At 46.6% G+C, this 18,463-nt stretch overlaps 3 protein-coding genes and 1 long non-coding RNA gene across 4 annotated transcripts; 1 reads left to right on the forward strand and 3 right to left on the reverse strand.

The window, feature by feature from the left end:
• LOC110436868 lies at positions 1 to 3,261 on the forward strand. Its single transcript, XR_002454747.1, has 2 exons — positions 1 to 1,402; positions 1,767 to 3,261. It is a non-coding gene; the product is annotated as an uncharacterized LOC110436868 (long non-coding RNA).
• LOC8069627 (reticuline oxidase) lies at positions 6,485 to 8,935 on the reverse strand. Its single transcript, XM_002445041.2, has one exon. It carries the CDS (start codon positions 8,230 to 8,232, stop codon positions 6,553 to 6,555), a length of 1,680 nt encoding a protein of 559 aa, XP_002445086.1. The 5' UTR covers positions 8,233 to 8,935; the 3' UTR covers positions 6,485 to 6,552.
• Positions 10,377 to 12,053, reverse strand: LOC8080839 (reticuline oxidase). The gene has a single exon (XM_002445042.1). The coding sequence runs from the start codon at positions 12,051 to 12,053 to the stop codon at positions 10,377 to 10,379; it is 1,677 nt and encodes a 558-aa protein (XP_002445087.1).
• On the reverse strand, positions 16,588 to 18,228 carry LOC8080840 (reticuline oxidase). Its single transcript, XM_021465541.1, has one exon. The coding sequence runs from the start codon at positions 18,226 to 18,228 to the stop codon at positions 16,588 to 16,590; it is 1,641 nt and encodes a 546-aa protein (XP_021321216.1).

An 18,463-nucleotide genomic window follows, 5' to 3' on the forward strand; every position in this document is an offset into this window, starting at 1 on the left:
TTATCTGTATTCAGGCTTTGTCCTTTTTTACAACTGCCTATGTTCTTGTGTGAATTAGATTAGTAGTCTATTTTTTATGGCAAAATTGCATAAAAATACTACCAATAAGTCACTTGGGGTTTGAGATCCCCCTTATAAATCTTGGGATTGTGAATGAGTGGCGAAGCCATGTGGTCATGGTTGGTGGAGGGCTGGTGGGTGGCGTGGTATTGGTGTCAGCGGAGTTAGCATGTGAGGGGTGGTGGGAGTGGATCCGGCAATGGATCGTTGCTGATTACGGGTTACTGAATTGAGCAAAGGAAGGATCAAAGAGAGTAGGCTCAGAACAATATTATTTTGTTTGAAAATCTTCTTATATAGCAGAATTTCATTGAGGCATTGAGAAGTACCGAATTAGCCAGAAGTAGTATATACTGGTGTTGGTTTTTTCTTAAGTGAGCCAATGCGACTTTAGGCATCATAGCATAGTTCATATCATTTTAATATAATAACAATCGATGCTATGAAATTGTAATATTAAGCTCATGGGTTGATAGTAGCTAAATATTCTGTGCTGCCACTTTCAGTTAAGTTGGAGATTTTATTTATCTGAAAACAAGTGATTAAAGATTATAGTATATGATTAGTGGCAATTAAAAAAGTCATCTTATCAACTTGTGCTCCATATAAAGCATGTGCAGCTAGAGGATCCATATGTCACACGAAGTACCTTTTAGAGCCAAACTCATGCAATCGCTTCCTATTGCCAGGATTCTTTATTTCTGACTTCTTCTGGTTATTGCAAAAGGAGGCAGTAACTTCTTCAGAAAAGCACCTGCTCCTGAGATGTTAACCTCTCTATGTGATGGGTTGTTCTTTGTTGGAAAATTATCATTTCAAATAATGAACAGCCTTGGAATGAAAGTGCCCTCGCAATTCATAGAACAAATTGCAATTAAGGAAGTACTACATATTATTCAAGTTGCTAGGGATAGGAAATTAGGAATATTCATATTTATTATCCAACAGATCTCCGGTGCTTTGTTTGAATCATAGAGAAGGTCGTAGTGTAATTTTCTATATTAGAAATTAGATTGGTTGTTTTTTCTGCAAATTTTGTCTTAGTTTTCTTTAGGTCGTAGTGTATGTTCACTTCATTTTTTTTCTTTCTGCAGATATCACATCATTGAAACTGAACTTTAGGACATTTAATAAATATAACGTAAGAATTATTCGTATGAACTATATAACATTTGTCAACAAAAATGGACATTTTGCAGGATTTGTGGTTCAGATTCGACCTATTATCCTCTGCCGAAAAGGAAAGTAGTGGCAGAGTAGCTACTACTGTTTCTTGTACAGAATAAGACAATTCAATTATGGGACTAGCTAGAGGAGCAAGAAAGATTATGAATTGGATCAGGTATTGCTTCGAGTTTTAGAGGAAAATAAATAAATAACAAAAACATCTGTATTTTCCTAAAGAAACAATTGCATTGCCATAGCTGCATCCAATGTTTTGTTTTTATGGGAACATTCTAATGAGTCCATCCTGACAAAGTTTATGATACTAGAATAGTCTCCCTTTGCATGATCGGTTATTGAGACCATAATGTTTATAATTACATTTTTATAACATCTTGGTCAACTACTCAACTGGAAGCTAAATGTGCTCCTTTTCTTTTTCTATCTCTACAATATGTCAGTGCTTTAGATTTAGTACATTTTAATTTGGATAGTTTGGAGCTCATTTGTTTGAACAAGAACATTGTTTCGGTAATTTGCAGTGAGTTCATTTGGTTTTAGTCACCAATTTTGAGCTTTTTGCACTGCCTGATGATTGCAACTCAGCCTCATCCTGCCATGCAACCTGCAGTAAGAGAGCCTTAGCTGGCTTTCTAATTTCATTTCTCAAACTCACATCTGAAATGGTGATGTTCAAATGGTAAGAAAATTTCATTTGAGGAATTTTACATGTCGATTGTTGTTTCATTCTTCATAATACCATGTGTATCTTCTTAACATGTGCTTGGATGGAATGGACTGTCAAACGCTGGAGCCCACAATATTTGGTGGCAAATGGTAAGAAAATTTCATTTGAGGGATTTTACATGTCGATTGTTGTTTCATTCTTCATAATACCATGTGTATCTTCTTAACATGTGCTTGGATGGAATGGACTGTCAAACGCCGGAGCCCACAATATTTGGTGCCCTTTGCCACCTAAACAATAGTTTTTTTGTTTAACTAGCTTTTGTTTCTTGATATTGCAATCAATTAGGTAATACTTTTCTCTTGATTACTGTAAGACAATGATCAAGCCAAAACATAACTCACTCCTTGAAAAATGACTAGCAAGCACCCCTACGTGATTTTTTTTATTGTTAGAAGTTGGAAATTCGGCCAGATGCAGGAACCAAATAAGCATGGCCGTCAGCAATCTTCTTCACTATACACTATAGTTAGTATTAGTTAGTGATGAGGTCAGTAAGTCATATTAGCTTATGGCCCTTCCATCTTTGCGTAAGTGCTCCGTTTAATCCATTCCTGTTTTTAATCTTAGTTCTTTTCTGCAGGTAAGGAAGATCAAAGAGTAGAGCAGAGAGAGCTAGCTCTTAGATGTATCATGGAATCCATGTGCATTGCAATGTACATCACTAAATTGAGTAACAAGATGCAGAGGTGAGAAACCCTCTCACGAAATCATGTAATTCATCTTAATTGTACGAGCATCGCAATAAAGTGTGAATGACTCTTTTAAACTGTCTGCACACCATGTAACATAAAAAAAATTCAGATTCAGTGAGTTCAATGTCTGCTATTTCACATATCTTCGTTGCCTCTTTGTTACACTTTATAGTCTATTATGCTAGGTAATCTGTCTAGGCCTAGTGTTTTTTTCAAGAATATTGAATGATATCATATCTGCTGTTATTGTTGTTCAAGACGAGACAATGCACCACAGCTGTTTGGTTTGAACTTAGAACCACAATAGCTGTTTGGTTTCAGTCACACTGGTGGCAGAGATGGCAACTAGGGAGGCGTGTCGAGAGTGCTGGTGCTACCCCAACGATTGAAGCTTGATAGAAAACTGGTTTTTGAGGCCTCCTCTTAGGGAAATGCTCCAATGATTAGATCATTCTCAAAAGGCCTAGCGAACACTCAGCTTAGGTGTTGAATCATGAAGCACTTTGTTATGTTTCAGTAATCAGTATTTTGTAATTTGTAATCACGATGTACCTTGCAACAAAAAAATAATTTAAAAAGGAAATTTTTGATTGTGTTAGTCTTGTTCAATCTTAAGAATTCACTAAAAACATTGCATGGGAAACATATAGACATGAACCATCATCTTGATTGTGTTAGTTTTGTCGTTCCCGTTGCAACACGGGCATGAAACCAAAAGCAATCGTACTCAATCACAGCACCGCCATCCTGTGAAATAAAAATCTATCCGGTCATTGGTCTGCTGAATCCTACCATCCCTCCTCCCCAGGATCGCTCGGGTTTGAGTAATTGCTCATAGTTTTCATTCTGGTCTCGCGCCTCACTGCGCTGCCCCTCTCTATGATTTTTCTTTCCAAAAACAAATCTCTAAAAAACAGGAATAATCACATTATTTATTGGTTGTGGCAATTATTCTTGTTCCTTTCCTGCATGATTCCTTCTTTCCCTATAGCAAACAACTCTACAAAAACGAGGCAGACCCGCACATATGGTATAGAGATAGGGCGGATCTTATTTATGAAAATAGATATGAAAGATTTATTTCTTCTGATATAAAACATTATCTTAGCCGTATCACGGAAAAATCTATATAGTGTTTATGAGCCTGCGACGCTACACTCTCCATGACTATACTAATTTCACAAACTTTATTTTTTAGATTAAATGTCACATTAATATTGGTATTTAATTCTCATAGTATTGTTATCATATCGTGCGATCATGTGTTTTAAATACAAATTATTAGTTATCCCGTAGCAACGCACGGGCACGCTACCTAGTCTCAGTTAAAAAGTCTGAATAGCTGCCGCAGATGATTAATGAGAACCACGTCTCCAAGTCTGAATAGCTGCCCACGAAGTCTGAGACAGGCGGCGTGAAGCTGCACATTTACGATCAAGTGCATGTACGAGTACTAGATTAAAGATGGTTTCAGATCATCGATGTCGCACTAGTATTACGTGTTCTCTGCAAGTTTGATCAGGGAGAATATTACGATCAAGTTTCTCACCGTGGTTTGCAGGAGGAGATGGCGGCCTTGCTGCAGCTTCTCACCGGCGCACCTTCCCTTCAGCTCTTCTGGTTTGGCCACGTCTGAGATCAAGCGTCGAGGACGAACAAGTGGCGGCGGCGCGGCGTCACTCGTGCGGCGCGACCGATCGTCAAGAAAATAACCGCCGCACTGGTCTAGGGTTAAAAGCACGATCAATCGATGCGTCTTGTATTCTGGCTGAGCCGACGGGGATTGACGAGCTGAGCCGTGTGCCTAATTGGCTTGCGTCGGAGCGTCCTTTCGCGCTGCCGTACGATGCAGGGGCTGTGTACGTGGCCTCTATCTAGCTGGGGGTAGCACGAGCCGCATGGTGTACCCAGGGTGCACCCAATTTTTTTCCATAACAGGACCCTAGAACATGAGTTGTTTTGCCCATTGTCTTCTCCTTCGTCTTCAACGCAACTTCATCAAGCACCGCTGCCGCACACCAGCTGAGACCTGAGCCACAGTCCAAGCAAGATCGAGGGGTAGGTGTTTTTAGATTCTAAGCAAAGAATGAAAAGATGGAGCATGATTTTAGAAAAAAAACATAAAACTAGTTTCATATTTTTGGAAGTAAAAAAATGTTTTCTAATATTAAACCAGAATCGAGTATTTGTTAATGCATATTTATTCTAGAAAATAATGTGGATATTTTTTTGAAAATTATTTCTATAGTTTTTTTTTTATAAAATCTAATTGATTTCCCTGAACTATCGTGAGAATCCGATTTAGGCACCTTGTGGCAGACATGACCTCACCCTGTTAACCAAAACTGCTTAGATTGGTAAATCAGACGATTACATACAAGAGTTTAAAAAGTCTAAAAATTTAGTTTTCTAATTCAAGGGTGTAAATTGGTCTTAAGCAATAGTTGAGGAGCTCAAATTAACCTTTTCCCATCTAAAAAGGACACAAAACTGTTTACGCCGAAAATCAAAGCTCAATATTTGGTAACTGGGCCAGTTTTGAGTGTCTTAAGCAATAGTTGAAGCAGTTACAGTGGCTGGACACTTGAGAAGTAGCAGCGGCAGCTGCCATAGCAAGCTGATCCGAACACTCCTTTAGGTCTTGTTTAGCCAAAAATTTTCAAGATTCCTCATCACATCAAATCTTTAAATACATATATAAAGAATTAAATAGTATTAAATATAGATATAAAATAGCTAATTACATAATTTGTCTGTAATTTGCGAGACGAATCTTTTAAAGCTAGTTAGTCCATGATTGGACAATATTACCAATTACAAATGAAAGTGATACAATAGTCAAATCCAAAAATTTTCGCAAACTGAACAAGGCCTTAGCCCAATGACGCCGCACGTCCACATAGGCCCACATAAAAGGTCAGAAGGCGTAGATGGGTCAAACCGTCAAAGTCAGACTTAGCCTCCAAGATTCCACATCAGTCATCGTCATAGGGCTATCATACATGGACTACTTTGCTTCTAGATTCTCCCACTAAGGGCGGAGCCAGAAAATATGTATAGAAGTGGTGTCCGAAAAAACAACTTGTAAAAATTAAGTGTTGCTCAACTGATTATGGTTTTCACAATGACCGTCTTAGTTAATTCATGGACTTCACATGGTCGCTCGTGGAGCTTTGGTGAAACCCTATCGGCGACCTCATTCCCCTTTTCCCCGCCGCCGCCATGGCTATTCTTCATCCTAGCCCCAACTTAGCCCAGTCGCCTGCTCCGGCGTTAGCGCGGCCTTCACCTCGCTTGTTGCTCTGAAACTTTTTATAAAGGGCGCCGGAGATGGGGAAGAAGAGAGGGAAAGGGTGGGAGCGAGGTTGCGCCATCACGTTAGAGCGAGACGAGTCACGAGACAGACTTTGCGTAAAACCAATGCAGTCAAGTATCTAGGAAGGCATAAACTATTCAAATAGCTATTTGGGTAATTAAGCATTGAAGTCATAACGCGTATGCTTTGGCAATCTTGTTATATTACTATGGCCTGCAAGATACAACATCTTCTTAGGGCACTCACAATGCAAGACTCTATCACAGAGTCCAAGACAATTAATTACATAATATTTATGGTATTTTGCTGATGTGGCAGCATATTTATTGAAGAAAGAGGTAGAAAAAATAAGATTCAAAGTCTTATTTAGACTCGAAGTCCACATTGTTCGAGGTAATAAATAACTTTAGACTCTATGATAGAGTCTGCATTGTGAGTGCCCTTATGCTTCCAAACAACAGCCTGACATGTTCAAAACTGAATCAACTGACAATCCAGACATCAGGCAGAAATTTTGCACTTTATTTGTGGCTTACAAGTTCACCCCTGCGTGAGAAATTTTGTACAGCCTACAAAGGAGGAATGCTTTGTGCATTGTTGAACACATTGCCGGGGTCCGCCAACGTCTTTGCCCTGACGAGCCGGTCAAAATTGTCCCCGAAGTAGGCGGCGCCCCACGACGAGCGCGCGCGCGCCACCGCCGCCTCCGACGACCCTCCCGCCGGTGCTGTCCAGTTGTCGGCGCCGAGGTCAAGGTCCAGGTAGTTGACGTACGCGGCGCGGGGGTCCTTGGACACGTGGGGCGCCATGAACGCGTAGAGCGACCGGAGCCACCCCACGCAGAACTCGCCGGCGGCGGCGGCGCGGCCACCGAGGTCGCCGTCGTCCTCGTCCCAGTACACCTGGTACTGCACGCCGTACAGGGTCCCGGCGCGGTGCGGGCACGGCGTGTCGCCGCTCCCGATCCGGGCCATGGCGCCGCCGTAGGGGTCCAGGATCACGTACCCGCCGCCCTGCCCCTGCCCCTGGCCCTGCCGCGGTGGCCCCGTGGAGAGGTACCGGACGATGCCCGCCATGGCGCGCCGCGAGATCGGCGACCGCACGTAGTCGGACTTGCCCTTGGAGTACTGCTTCGACCGCCCCAGCAGGCGGTTCGGAAGGTCGGCCGCCGTGTCGAGGCCGGCGAACTGCGCGGTCGCCTCCAGCCAGCTCGTTTCGGCGAGCTCTGACTCGGTCAGGCCGAGCTCTGGGAAGCTCTGACGCAGCGCCGACAGGGCACGGTGCTTTGGTCCAAGAACCTGCCCGGAGAACGAGACGGACACGTTGCCATCCGACGACGACGACGACGACCGGAGGCCGCCGGTCGGGAGGTACACGGAGAGGTAGAAGTCGTCGGGGAGACTGGGCGCCACGAACTGCCACCTGTGGATCAGCCCGGCGACGAGGTCGACCGGACCGGTCCGGCCGACAGAGAACACGGTGACGTTGCGCGGGACGGGGACAAGCCGGAGCTTCCAGGCGTACACCACGCCCCAGCTCCCGCCGCCGCCGCCTCGGATGGCCCAGAACACGTCGGCGCCCATGGTGGTCCGGTCGAGCACCCTGCCGTCGGCGTCGACGAGCACCGCGTCCAGCACGTTGTCGGCGGCGAGCCCGAACTTCCGGGACAGCAGCCCGAAGCCGCCGCCGGAGACGATGCCGCCCAGGCCGATGGTCGAGCAGGACCCGGCCGAGAACGCCAGCGACCGGCTGGACCGTCCCACGGCGTAGTAGAGCTCGCCTAGCGTCGCGCCGGACTCGGCCCAGGCCGTGGCCGAGCCCCGGTCGACGCGGACCCGGTTCAGGTTGGCGACGTCGATCACCACGAAGGGGACGTGGTTCTCCGTCGTGTAGGAGAGGCCCTCGTAGCTGTGCCCGCCGCTGCGCACGCGGATCGCCAGCGAGCTTTCCCGCGCGCAGACGACGGCGCGCTGGAGGTCCCGCTTGGAGGCCGGGAGCACCACGGCGGCCGGCTTGCCGACGTCCGGGAGCGCGAAGCGGAGGTTGCTGATGGAGGAGTTGAGGATCGCGGCGTAGCTTGGAGACGTCCGGAGGGTGAAGTTGTTGACGCCGTGGGAGAGGAGGCAGGAGGAGAGGCTGTGTGCTGCTGCGCCATCGTCGGCGCCGGCAGCATAGCACGATGATGTGCTTTGATGGAGTGGAAGGAAGAGGGAAACCAGGACCAGGAGAGCTGCAATGGAGCAGCTCATGGGGAGAGAGAGCTTGGAGAGTGATCTTGAGGAGTGAGAGTGACTTGATGAAGCATGCAACAAATACTTGACTCCATTGTTGGAACTGCATATAGCTCGATCGTGACTCGTGAGGCCATGGAGGTCGCTCTCATGGAAGTGGGTTTCAGCTGTGGTGGCAGCACAGCAGCTTCCTGAGCCAGTTTTTGTGAGTGGGTGCGTGTTTGTGTTCAGTGGAGCTGAGGAAAGTTCAGAACGTGCGGATGCAAAACACACAAGCTGCTACAACCTGAACTTCGGAGAGATCGATAGTAGCACGGATCAGACATACAAAATGCGAGCTCAAAATTTGGGAGAGGTTGTTTCAGCAGTGCTGCTGCATCATTAGCCACAAAACAAAAAAAACCCACCACCACCACCACCAGAACATGCATGTAGTGGCCGGAAGAGGCAATAATCACGGAGGGGTGCAACGGCGCGGTCATAGGAGAAACAAGGGAGTCACCATCGGTGAAAGTGATATGGTGAACCGTACGTGCAACAAAAATTTTGGTATTGCGAAATGAAAATCCAAATTTATTTGTGAACGTGGCTTTAAGGAAGACTTGACCTCAGTATATTGGATGTGTCCAGCCCGTGACGGCCGGGCCTCAAGGAGGTCACTCTCACGGAAGTGCCAGGGATCGTCTGTTCGATTTGAGTGGTTGCGGCTCTCTGCTCCAGAACTGGCGTTCAGAAAAATGAAACTTGAAAGAAAAGAGAAAAGAAGTGCAGTTGTTGAGTTGGGTGCTGTTTACGTAGATGGGCTATTATGCATCAAAACAATTCCTTCTGGTGTGAGCGTCTATGTTTGTACAATGTCATTCTAAAAAAAAAGAGATTTCTCTCCTAATTTAGTTTTGTTATTAGATTTAGTAGAACACGTTCTCTTGCATTAGTTTCTTATTACTAGTCCATCAAAGCATCAACTTATGCTCTCCCATGGGCTAGAATTTTAGGTAATACAAGTATTAGTTACTTTTTAATATATATAACAAACTAGATGACACCCCATGCAGTGCCGCGGGAACTTTTAGTATTGTACGTCTAATTGAACATTTGATGGAACATAATCCATTTTGATATGTAAAATCCAAAAGAATATATGGAAGATACAAAATCAAATGCAGTAAACAGTGACAAAGCAAGGTTCAAAAATCAAATGTAGTAAACGGTGCTAGACAGTTATTGAAGTTAATTAAAAAGATACCGTATTCCAGGAAGTATAAGAGAAATGGAAATTGTAAATTAAAAAATAGAATCGACAATGCAGGCCATTCAGAATACAACATGATGGATAACTCAGAAGCAGTGGAAACCTATGTTCTAGCGATGATAGAGCTAGATAACTTTTTCTACAAATTAGAATAGATCCAAAAGCTATTATCGGCGATGATGATTCGAGCCTACCAAATTAAAGACAAGATATTTCTAATTATTCTGAGCATTTTTCGAATTTATCCTTTTACTAACAAATCTGATGGGAATTAACATGGTGTCTTCATTGGAGCCTCTAATTAGTAATCTATATACAAATTTAGAGGGTTATTTTTAATTATCTTGCGTAATGCCAGATTGGAAAATTTAGATGCCAAATCAAAGGTTACTTTATGTATATTTCATAATAGTAGATGTGGATATTTTTTATATAAATTACAATAAATCTAATGGTTATTATCGGCGATGATGATTTTGTCTACCAAAGGGTTTATGTTTTTTTTCTAGCACGCCTCTAGTGGGAATTAACGTGTGTTATTAGGACCCTAATTAGTAGCTTCATGCATCGAAGTCAAAAACATTTTGCTAATAACGTTGATTAACTCAAGTTCTTTATTTTAAGAAACGCATCAAATTATACAATATTCATCATGTGGGTAACGTAATTAGAGCAAGAGCGTGCTCGAGCAGCAGCAACGGCGCACATGCATGGCTGCAGCTTAGTGCCATAAAAACCAGGATACAAGAACTGGAGCAATCTATCTGAAATTTGTAGACGATCGAAAACTTAACTAACATAAACAACATTTATCGATTCCCTCGTACGTGTAGCTATTGTACATTTGTACCCCGTACGTGTAGCTATTAGTTACGTGTGATTCCGTTGCATATATATTTTGTGTCGTCTCTCACAAACTAGGAGGAATGCTCTGTGCATGGTTGAACACGTTTTCTGGATCAATCTTAGACTTGGCGCGAACCAGCCGATCAAAATTATGCAGAAAATAACGTTGCCCCCAGGACGCCGCTGCCTTCTGCCCCACCCCCACCATAGCATTATACGAGGAGGACGCTCCAATGGCGCCCGTCGTCGGCTCCGTCCAATTGTCGGTGCCCAAGTCGAGGTCCACGTAGTTCACGTACGCGCCTCGCGGGTTGCTCGACACGTGCGGCGCCATGAACGCGTAGAACGCCCGCAGCCACGCCATGAACTCCCCGCCACGGCCGCCGGCGGCGTTGTCGTCCGCCGCCGTCCAGTCGATCGCGTACTGGATGCTGTACAGGTACCCGGCGCGGTGCGGGAACGGCGTCTCGCTGCTCCCGATCCTCGCCATGGCGCCGCCGTAAGGGTTCAGCTGGACGGACCCCGTCGTCGGCGCCCTCGCCATGTACCGGGCGACCTCCGCCATGTCCTGCTTCGAGATCGGTGCCTGCGCGTAGTCGGACTTCCTCTTCGCGTACTCTCCCACCCCGTTCTGCCGGTCCGTGAGCTCCGCGACGGACTTGAGCTCGGCGAACTTCGCCGCCGACTCGACCCAGCTCACCTCCGACAGCTCCGACACGGCGAGGCCCAGCTCCGGGTAGGTTTCGTTCAGCACCGACATGACCTGCTGCTTCGGCGCGAGGAACTGGCCGGTGAACGTCATGTTCAGGTTATTATTACCTGGGATTATTCCGGGGAAGTAGATCCTCGTGGAGATGTAGAACTCGTCGGGGAGGTGAGGTCCGACGAACTGCCATTTGTGGATCAGCGGGGCGATGAGGTCGGCCGGGCCGATCCGTTCGCCGCTGAACACGGTGATCTTGTCCGGCACCGGGACGAGCCGGAGCGTCCAGGAGTAGACCACGCCGAAGCTGCCTCCGCCGCCGCCGCGGATGGCCCAGAACACGTCGCCGTCCATGGTCGCACGGGTCAGCGTGTTGCCGTTGCGGTCGATCAGGGTGGCGTCCAGGACGTTGTCGGCGGCGAGCCCGAACTTGCGGGACAGCAGCCCGAAGCCGCCGCCGGAGATGATGCCGCCAAGGCCGACGGTCGAGCAGGTCCCGCCGGGGAACGCGAGGGTCCGGTTCGACCGCCCCACCGCGTAGTAGAGCTCGCCCAGCGTCGCGCCGGACTCGGCCCAGGCCGTGGCCGAGCCGCCGTCGACGTGGACGCGGTTCAAGTTGGCGAGGTCGATGACCACGAAGGGCACGTTGTTCTCCGTGGTGTAGGAGAGGCCCTCGTAGCTGTGCCCGCCGCTGCGCACGCGGATCGCCAGCGAGGTGTTGCGCGCACAGATGACGGCGCGCTGGAGCTCCTCCTTGGACGCCGGGAACACCACGGCGGCCGGCTTGCCGACGCTGGGATTGTTCACGAAGCGGAGGTACCTGATGGAGGAGCTGAGGAGCGGCGTGAAGCTTGGGGACGACGGGAGGGAGAAGTTGGTGACGACGTTGGAGTTGGAGGTGAGGCAGGAGGAGATGTCGTGGGCGTGCGGTGGTGGAGAGCCGGCACCGGCACCGGCACCGGCACCTCCGGCTGCTGCTGCTGCAAAGAGATTGAGCGCAAGGGCCGCTGCAGCCACCATGGTATGGATCATATCCATGGTGGCAGGAGATACGATGCAGCAGAAGATGGATGGATACATTGATGTATATAGTGTGCCCGTGTGTGTGTGTGTGTGAAGAAATACAGAATGTATTTTCATGAAGCTGATGCTATTAATAGTGGTTTACGTAATTACGTTTATATATGTCAACATCTAATATCCATGGGGGCAGACTGACTGCGGATCGATGCAGCATGAGATGGACGATACACATGGATGTATATATACTCTCTTTGTTCCAAATTGTAAGTCGATTTTTTGACTTTTTTGATACATCTATTTTGCTATGTATCTATATACTCTCTCCGTCCATTTATCTTAATCATTTAAGCAATTTTTTTTCCAATTATCTTCATCATCTTGAGGCAACCGGTTGTAATTATGGTTATGTCTTGTATGCACGCTGGCCATTCATTGGGTGTATGCATCTCCATGCAGGACCTAGGCCATCTTGGATGCTTCTTGGTTGCATGCAGGCATGCACATTAATTAGATTAATTGGATCATAATGATTTATTAAAAAGACTTGAGTCATTCATGCTCTTTGGTTTCTATGCACAAGGCTTGAACGAAGAAGACTAATAGACAGAGGGAGTATATAATAATATATTTAGATACACAGCAAAATGGATGAGTAAAAAATGTTAAAGTGACTTATAATTTAGAAAGGAGTGAGTGTGTGATCCTAAAGCTAATGCTGATTAATATCGGTCTCCGTTTATATGCCAAATAAAGGTTGCACCGAGATATCTAATATCCAAATTAGCCTGATCGCATTAAGATTGTGAAATTGAGGCCTTGTTTACTTCCACCCAAAAACCCAAAAGTTTTTAAGATTTTCTGTCACATCGAATCTTTAGACGTATGTATGAAGTATTAAATATAAATGGAAATAAAAACTAATTACACAGTTTGGTCGAAATTGACAAGACGAATCTTTTGAACCTAGTTAGTCCATGGTTGGACAATAATTACCACAAACAAACGAAAGTGTTACAGTGTCGCGAAATATTTCCCATCGGGAACTAAACACGGCCTGAATCAGAACGTTTCCAAGATGCCATTTCAATGCGTATTAAATCAGTTGCAAAAATAATAAGTGTACTTCTCACAGAAATATCTAATATTCAAATTAGCCTGATCGCATTAAGATTGTGAAATTGAATCAGAACGTTTCCAAGATGCCATTTCAATGCATATTAAATCAGTTGCAAAATAATAAGTGTACTTCTCACAGAAATATCTAATATCCAAATTAGCCTGATCGTTTCAAGATTGTGAAATTGAATCAGAACGTTTCCAAGATGCCATTTCAATGCGTATTAAATCACTTGCAAAATAATAAGTGTACTTCTCACAGAATTGAAGAGCTAGTAATTTTTAGTGTGCTGTTTTCTCACAAAAATATACTCCATCCATCCATTTATCGGAGGCATTTTATGGTCATATGCAGTGACCAAAGAAAAATTAATTCGGTCAGTAAAAGGAGCTGCATGTAGACGGTTGAATTAATTAGACTAGTGAGAGAAGCTGCATGTGGTTAGGAAAAGGTGAAAATAATGATCTCTAACTTAGATGACTTCTATTTTTGGATTTTTTTTTCAGTAAAATGACTCCGATAAATGGATGGAGGGAGTACTAGGGTAATGCTTTGTGTACTCCTAAGGAAGCATGGAGTGGAAGTAGATGGATGCTTGCATAAACTAGAGAGAGTGCAGAAATTCAAAATGCAAAACTAGAGGAGTTTCTATGTACATTAATTAAACTACCATGTTTGTATTTTAATGATGTCGAAAGCTATTTATTGAAGATATAGTGTAGAAATTCAAGAAACCGTTTCTAAGTTAGAAATTGGGTTTTCACATATGAAGAAACTGCGGGCATTGTGTTGGGGAGGGCCGACATCGTTTCTACCCATTCCTCCAGATCCTATGCGCACGACAAAGTTTGGTGGTGGGCGGCGTCGAGGTTGTGGCGGATGAAGAAACCATCCATGGCCAGATGGAGCGTTTGCGGTCGATGGGCGTGAGGAACACGCTGGAGTCATCATTGTTAATGAGGACCATGGAGAGGTCAAAAGCGTCTACCGTGTGTGGACCTTGCCCTCGTGGTTCTCCTCCTCGACCAACTTCTCGGTGGGGAGGGGGGAGGGGGAAGGGGGCATGACCATGCCACGGTGGCGCGCCTTAACCACCACCACCGCCACCACCACCACCACCCGAAACTCCCCCACCCAGCACCGGCCACCGTCACCCGGAGCTCCTCTTCCCTAGCGCTGGCCAGCAACCCGAAACTCCTTCTTCCCAGTGCTGATCACCCTCATATCTGTCGGTCCGAGTCCACGCCGGGCACCAGCACTGTGGCATCCACACTTGCAGTCATCTGGATGTCGTGACAAAGGGAGAGGAGGGAGCGGCCAAAGGAGGAGAAGAACAAACTGGTGAGCTCTCTTGCAGTTTGGATGTTCAAACTCTCTTGGATTTGAAGTGGAATCAAAGGGAGAACCTTGAGGGACTCCAATGGTGAGTGAGTGAGTGAGAGAGAGAGCTTCTCTGGTTGCACCTAGGAAGGGAATGGTCAAGATAACTGTTGGAGGGATGAGGGAAATGTAAAATACTCCGTCAGCCCCAATGGTCACTTTAAGTTTGGTAGTGCCGCTCCCCGCGCGGTAGTGCCACTCTTAGAGCGGTAGTGCAACTCACGCACAATCAGCCAAGAGAGTAGGACTTATATGCTTGCTGATGTGGCTAGGTTTTTGAGGATACTTTGGTGGATCTTTTGTGCACTTAGTTACACATTAAAGCTTATGCATTGTATCCCTCTTTATAGTATGGCTTACCTATACTCAAGATTAAGAGAATATAAATATCTCAACTACTTGAGTCTTCAATGTCTTCATATGCAATTTTCTCTCAATATCACTTCATAAGGGGTTACAATGATCAACTTTGTCTCCTCTCTTGGAGTAAACATACAATGAGCATGTGATTTGAACCATTTCCACACATATGAGTTCACCTCAATGGCTTCAAGTAACTTTCACTAATGATTTCTTCCTCAACACAATATCACTACTCATAGCTTGATTAGTTTCTCGACTCAAACAAGTACTTTCTTCTTCACCTTAGCCATGGTACCTTGGTCCTCAAGCCATTGCTTGCTCTTCACCTCCCCTTAGTCTCTCAAAGCCCTTTCCTTGCTATCTTCACATTATCAAGCCATACTCAAGTCACATCATATTAAGTATTCATTGAAAAAACCATTTCTTTAGTAGTGTGATCCTTGCTTGAATATCTTCTAGATATGAATGTTGAAATCAATCAAGCTTTAGTTTGATTCACTTAAAGACATATACAAATCAACGTCAATATATATGGTCAAGCCAATTTACGATTCCTTGTATCCTTTTCATTTTGGCTTGACACTCCTAACACTTATTCCAGTATGTATCTTCATACTTCTAGCTTGATCAAACCAATTGCAAAGTGATATACCAAATCTTTATCCATACAAGCAAACTAATGTAGAGACCGACTTTTATCCAAAAAGAGTTGTCCTTTGTCATTTGACCTCTGCTTGACATTTCTTCACTTATGTACTCTTGATTCATCGTAAGCCTTGATCAAAGCTAGTCCAATATCAAATTCTTCTTATTCATGAAAAGCAAGCCATCACTGAGACATATCTAAAATCATCAACTCATGTCTCATTTACCATTTGCTAAATATTCTTGCTTTCTCATGATACTATCATATCCTACAACATAGAAGCCATTTCAATAAATCCATTTGCATATTGTTGTCTTTTCCTTGGACTAAATTGTTTCCATGATCTTCCAACACAACAATACACAACTTTTGCCTTGATTTGAACATTATGTGCAATATCATCAAGTTTGATACACTTATCACTCCACAATTCACAAGTGTATGCAATAAACTCAATTTCCCGTTCAACACTTAGCAAACTTATTAGACCTTTAATTATGTTATCATTCAATTCACCAAAACCCACCAAAGGATTAGATGCACTTTCAGGAACATCCAGGCCAGCTGGTCCCATAGCCGAATGCTCGCGGCAGGCACATCCAGGTATGGACGACGAACGAGAGCACACTGGAGAAGATGAGGGAGAGAGAGAAGAGAATGACATGTGGGGTCATGAATGACAAGTGAAGTAACTGATAATAGTTTTTCAGAAGTCAAAGCCACCAAACGACTTCCACCTTTCCTTATAGCCCACAACCCATAAAAACTTATTCTCAGAAGCCACTTCAACCAACCGAACACACCCAAAGTTGTTTTACAAGAGAAGTTATTTTAGTTGGAGTTAAAGCTCTACCAAACAGACCCTATATGAGTCCATAGAGTCCAAGGCTATGCTTGAAACAGAAGACATGACATCACATACACCATTGTGACCTACGACCAAGGTTTTCAATTAGAGATCTAACCAAGTAAAGCTCCATGAACAAGAACATCTCAACAACTCCAACCAGCAAATTATTCATCCATTCATTCATATGTATATATTACGAGTATAAAGGAGGAATACTTTGTGCATTATTGAACACATTTTCCGGATCAACCTTAGTCTTGGCCCTAACCAACCTGCCAAAGTTCGCCAAGAAATATCGTTGGCCCCATGACGACGCCGCATGTCCCACAGAGCCATACGACGTTCCACCGGTCGCGTTCATCCAACCATTGGTGCCCAAATCAAGGTCCAAGTAGTTCACATACGCAGCCCGTGGGTTTTTCGTCACGTAAGGCGCCATGAAATCGTAGAACGACCGTAGCCATCCGACGTACTCGTCCGCACAATCCACATCCGACGCTTTCCACGAGACGCTATACTGGATGCTGTACAGGTACCCAGCACGGTGAGGGAAAGGCGTCATGGTGCTCCCGATCCTCGCCATGGCACCGCCGTAGGGATCCAACTGGATGGCCCCCTCCGGCGCCGGCGACCCTGCAGTCGCCATGAACCGCAGGATCTTCACCGCGTCCTGCTTCGAGATCGGCGCCTGGACGTAGTCGGACTTGCTCTTCGAGTACTGTCCAACTCCGGGCTGACGGCTCGTGAGGTTGGCGACGGTGCTCAGGCCGGCGAACTTCACCGCCGACTCCAGCCAGCTCACCTCGGAGAGCTCCGACTCGGCGAGCCCCAGCTCCGGGAAGGTCTGGCACAGCACCGACATGGCAAGACGCTTCGGCCGGAGAACTTGGCCGGTGAAGGAGATGGAGTGGTTGCCGTTGGATGATGGACCAGTGGGAATGTACGCCGAGAGGTAGAACTCGTCGGGGAGGCTCGGCGCCACGTACTGCCACCTGTGCATCAGCCCGGCGATGAGCTCGGCGGGGCCGGTCCGGCGGACGGTGAACACGGTGATGTTGTCGGGGACCGGGACGAGGCGGACCTTCCACGCGTACACCACGCCCCAGCTGCCTCCGCCGCCGCCGCGGATGGCCCAGAACACGTCGTCGGGCATGGTGGCACGGGTGAGCGCGTCGCCGCTCGCGTCGATGAGGACGGCGTCCAGGACGTTGTCGGCGGAGAGCCCGAACTTCCTCGACAGCAGGCCGAAGCCGCCGCCGGCGGCGTGCCCGCCCATGCCGACCGTCGCGCAGGAGCCGGCGGAGAAGGCGAGGGTCCTGTTCGACAGCCCCACCGCGTGGTAGACCTCGCCCAGCGTCGCGCCGGACTCGACCCAGGCCGTGGCGGAGACCGGGTCGACGTCGACGTGGTTCAGGTTGGCGAGGTCGATCACCATGAAGGGGACGTGGTTCTCCGTCGTGTAGGAGAGGCCCTCGTAGCTGTGCCCGCCGCTGCGCACGCGGATCGCCAGCGAGGTGCTGCGCGCGCAGAGGACGGCGTGCTGGATGTCGCGCTTGGTGGCCGGGAGAACGACGGCGGCCGGCTTGCCGACGCTTGGGAGCGCGAAGCGGAGGTTCCGGATGGAGGAGTTGAGGAGCGGCGTGTAGCTTGGGGATGATGGGAGGGAGAAGTTGGCGACGCCATTGGAGAGCAGGCAGGAGGAGATGTCTACTGCTGATGCTGGTGGTTGTGGTGGTGGTGACGACGACTGAGTGGTGCTGGCGCGTGTGGCTGAAACTGCAAAGAGATGGAGAGCAAGGGCTGCCGCAGCTACCATCGTGTTCATCGTCGTCATGGCGAGGATTGTTGCGCAGCAGGAGACGGATACAAGGATGTATATATATAATAATAATAATAATAATGTATGCATCTGATATGCCTGAAGAAATTTGTTGCCGGCCTGAAGGAGAAAGCCATGAGTTGGACGTCAATTCTGGAGTTGTCGACGTTAATTCTGGAGTTGTCGACGTCAACTCTGGCGGGCTTTCCTGCGCAACGAGTCACCGGATATCAGGATAGCTGCTCTCGGT

This window comes from Sorghum bicolor, chromosome 7 (genome assembly GCF_000003195.3).
Source record: "Sorghum bicolor cultivar BTx623 chromosome 7, Sorghum_bicolor_NCBIv3, whole genome shotgun sequence".
NCBI lineage: Eukaryota > Viridiplantae > Streptophyta > Magnoliopsida > Poales > Poaceae > Sorghum > Sorghum bicolor.

Excerpts from the sequence above, each read along its gene's own strand:
- LOC8069627 (XM_002445041.2), bottom strand. The coding sequence starts at position 8,232 with ATGAGCTGCTCCATTGCAGCTCTCCTGGTCCTGGTTTCCCTCTTCCTT.
- LOC8080839 (XM_002445042.1), bottom strand. The coding sequence starts at position 12,053 with ATGGATATGATCCATACCATGGTGGCTGCAGCGGCCCTTGCGCTCAAT.
- LOC8080840 (XM_021465541.1), bottom strand. The coding sequence starts at position 18,228 with ATGACGACGATGAACACGATGGTAGCTGCGGCAGCCCTTGCTCTCCAT.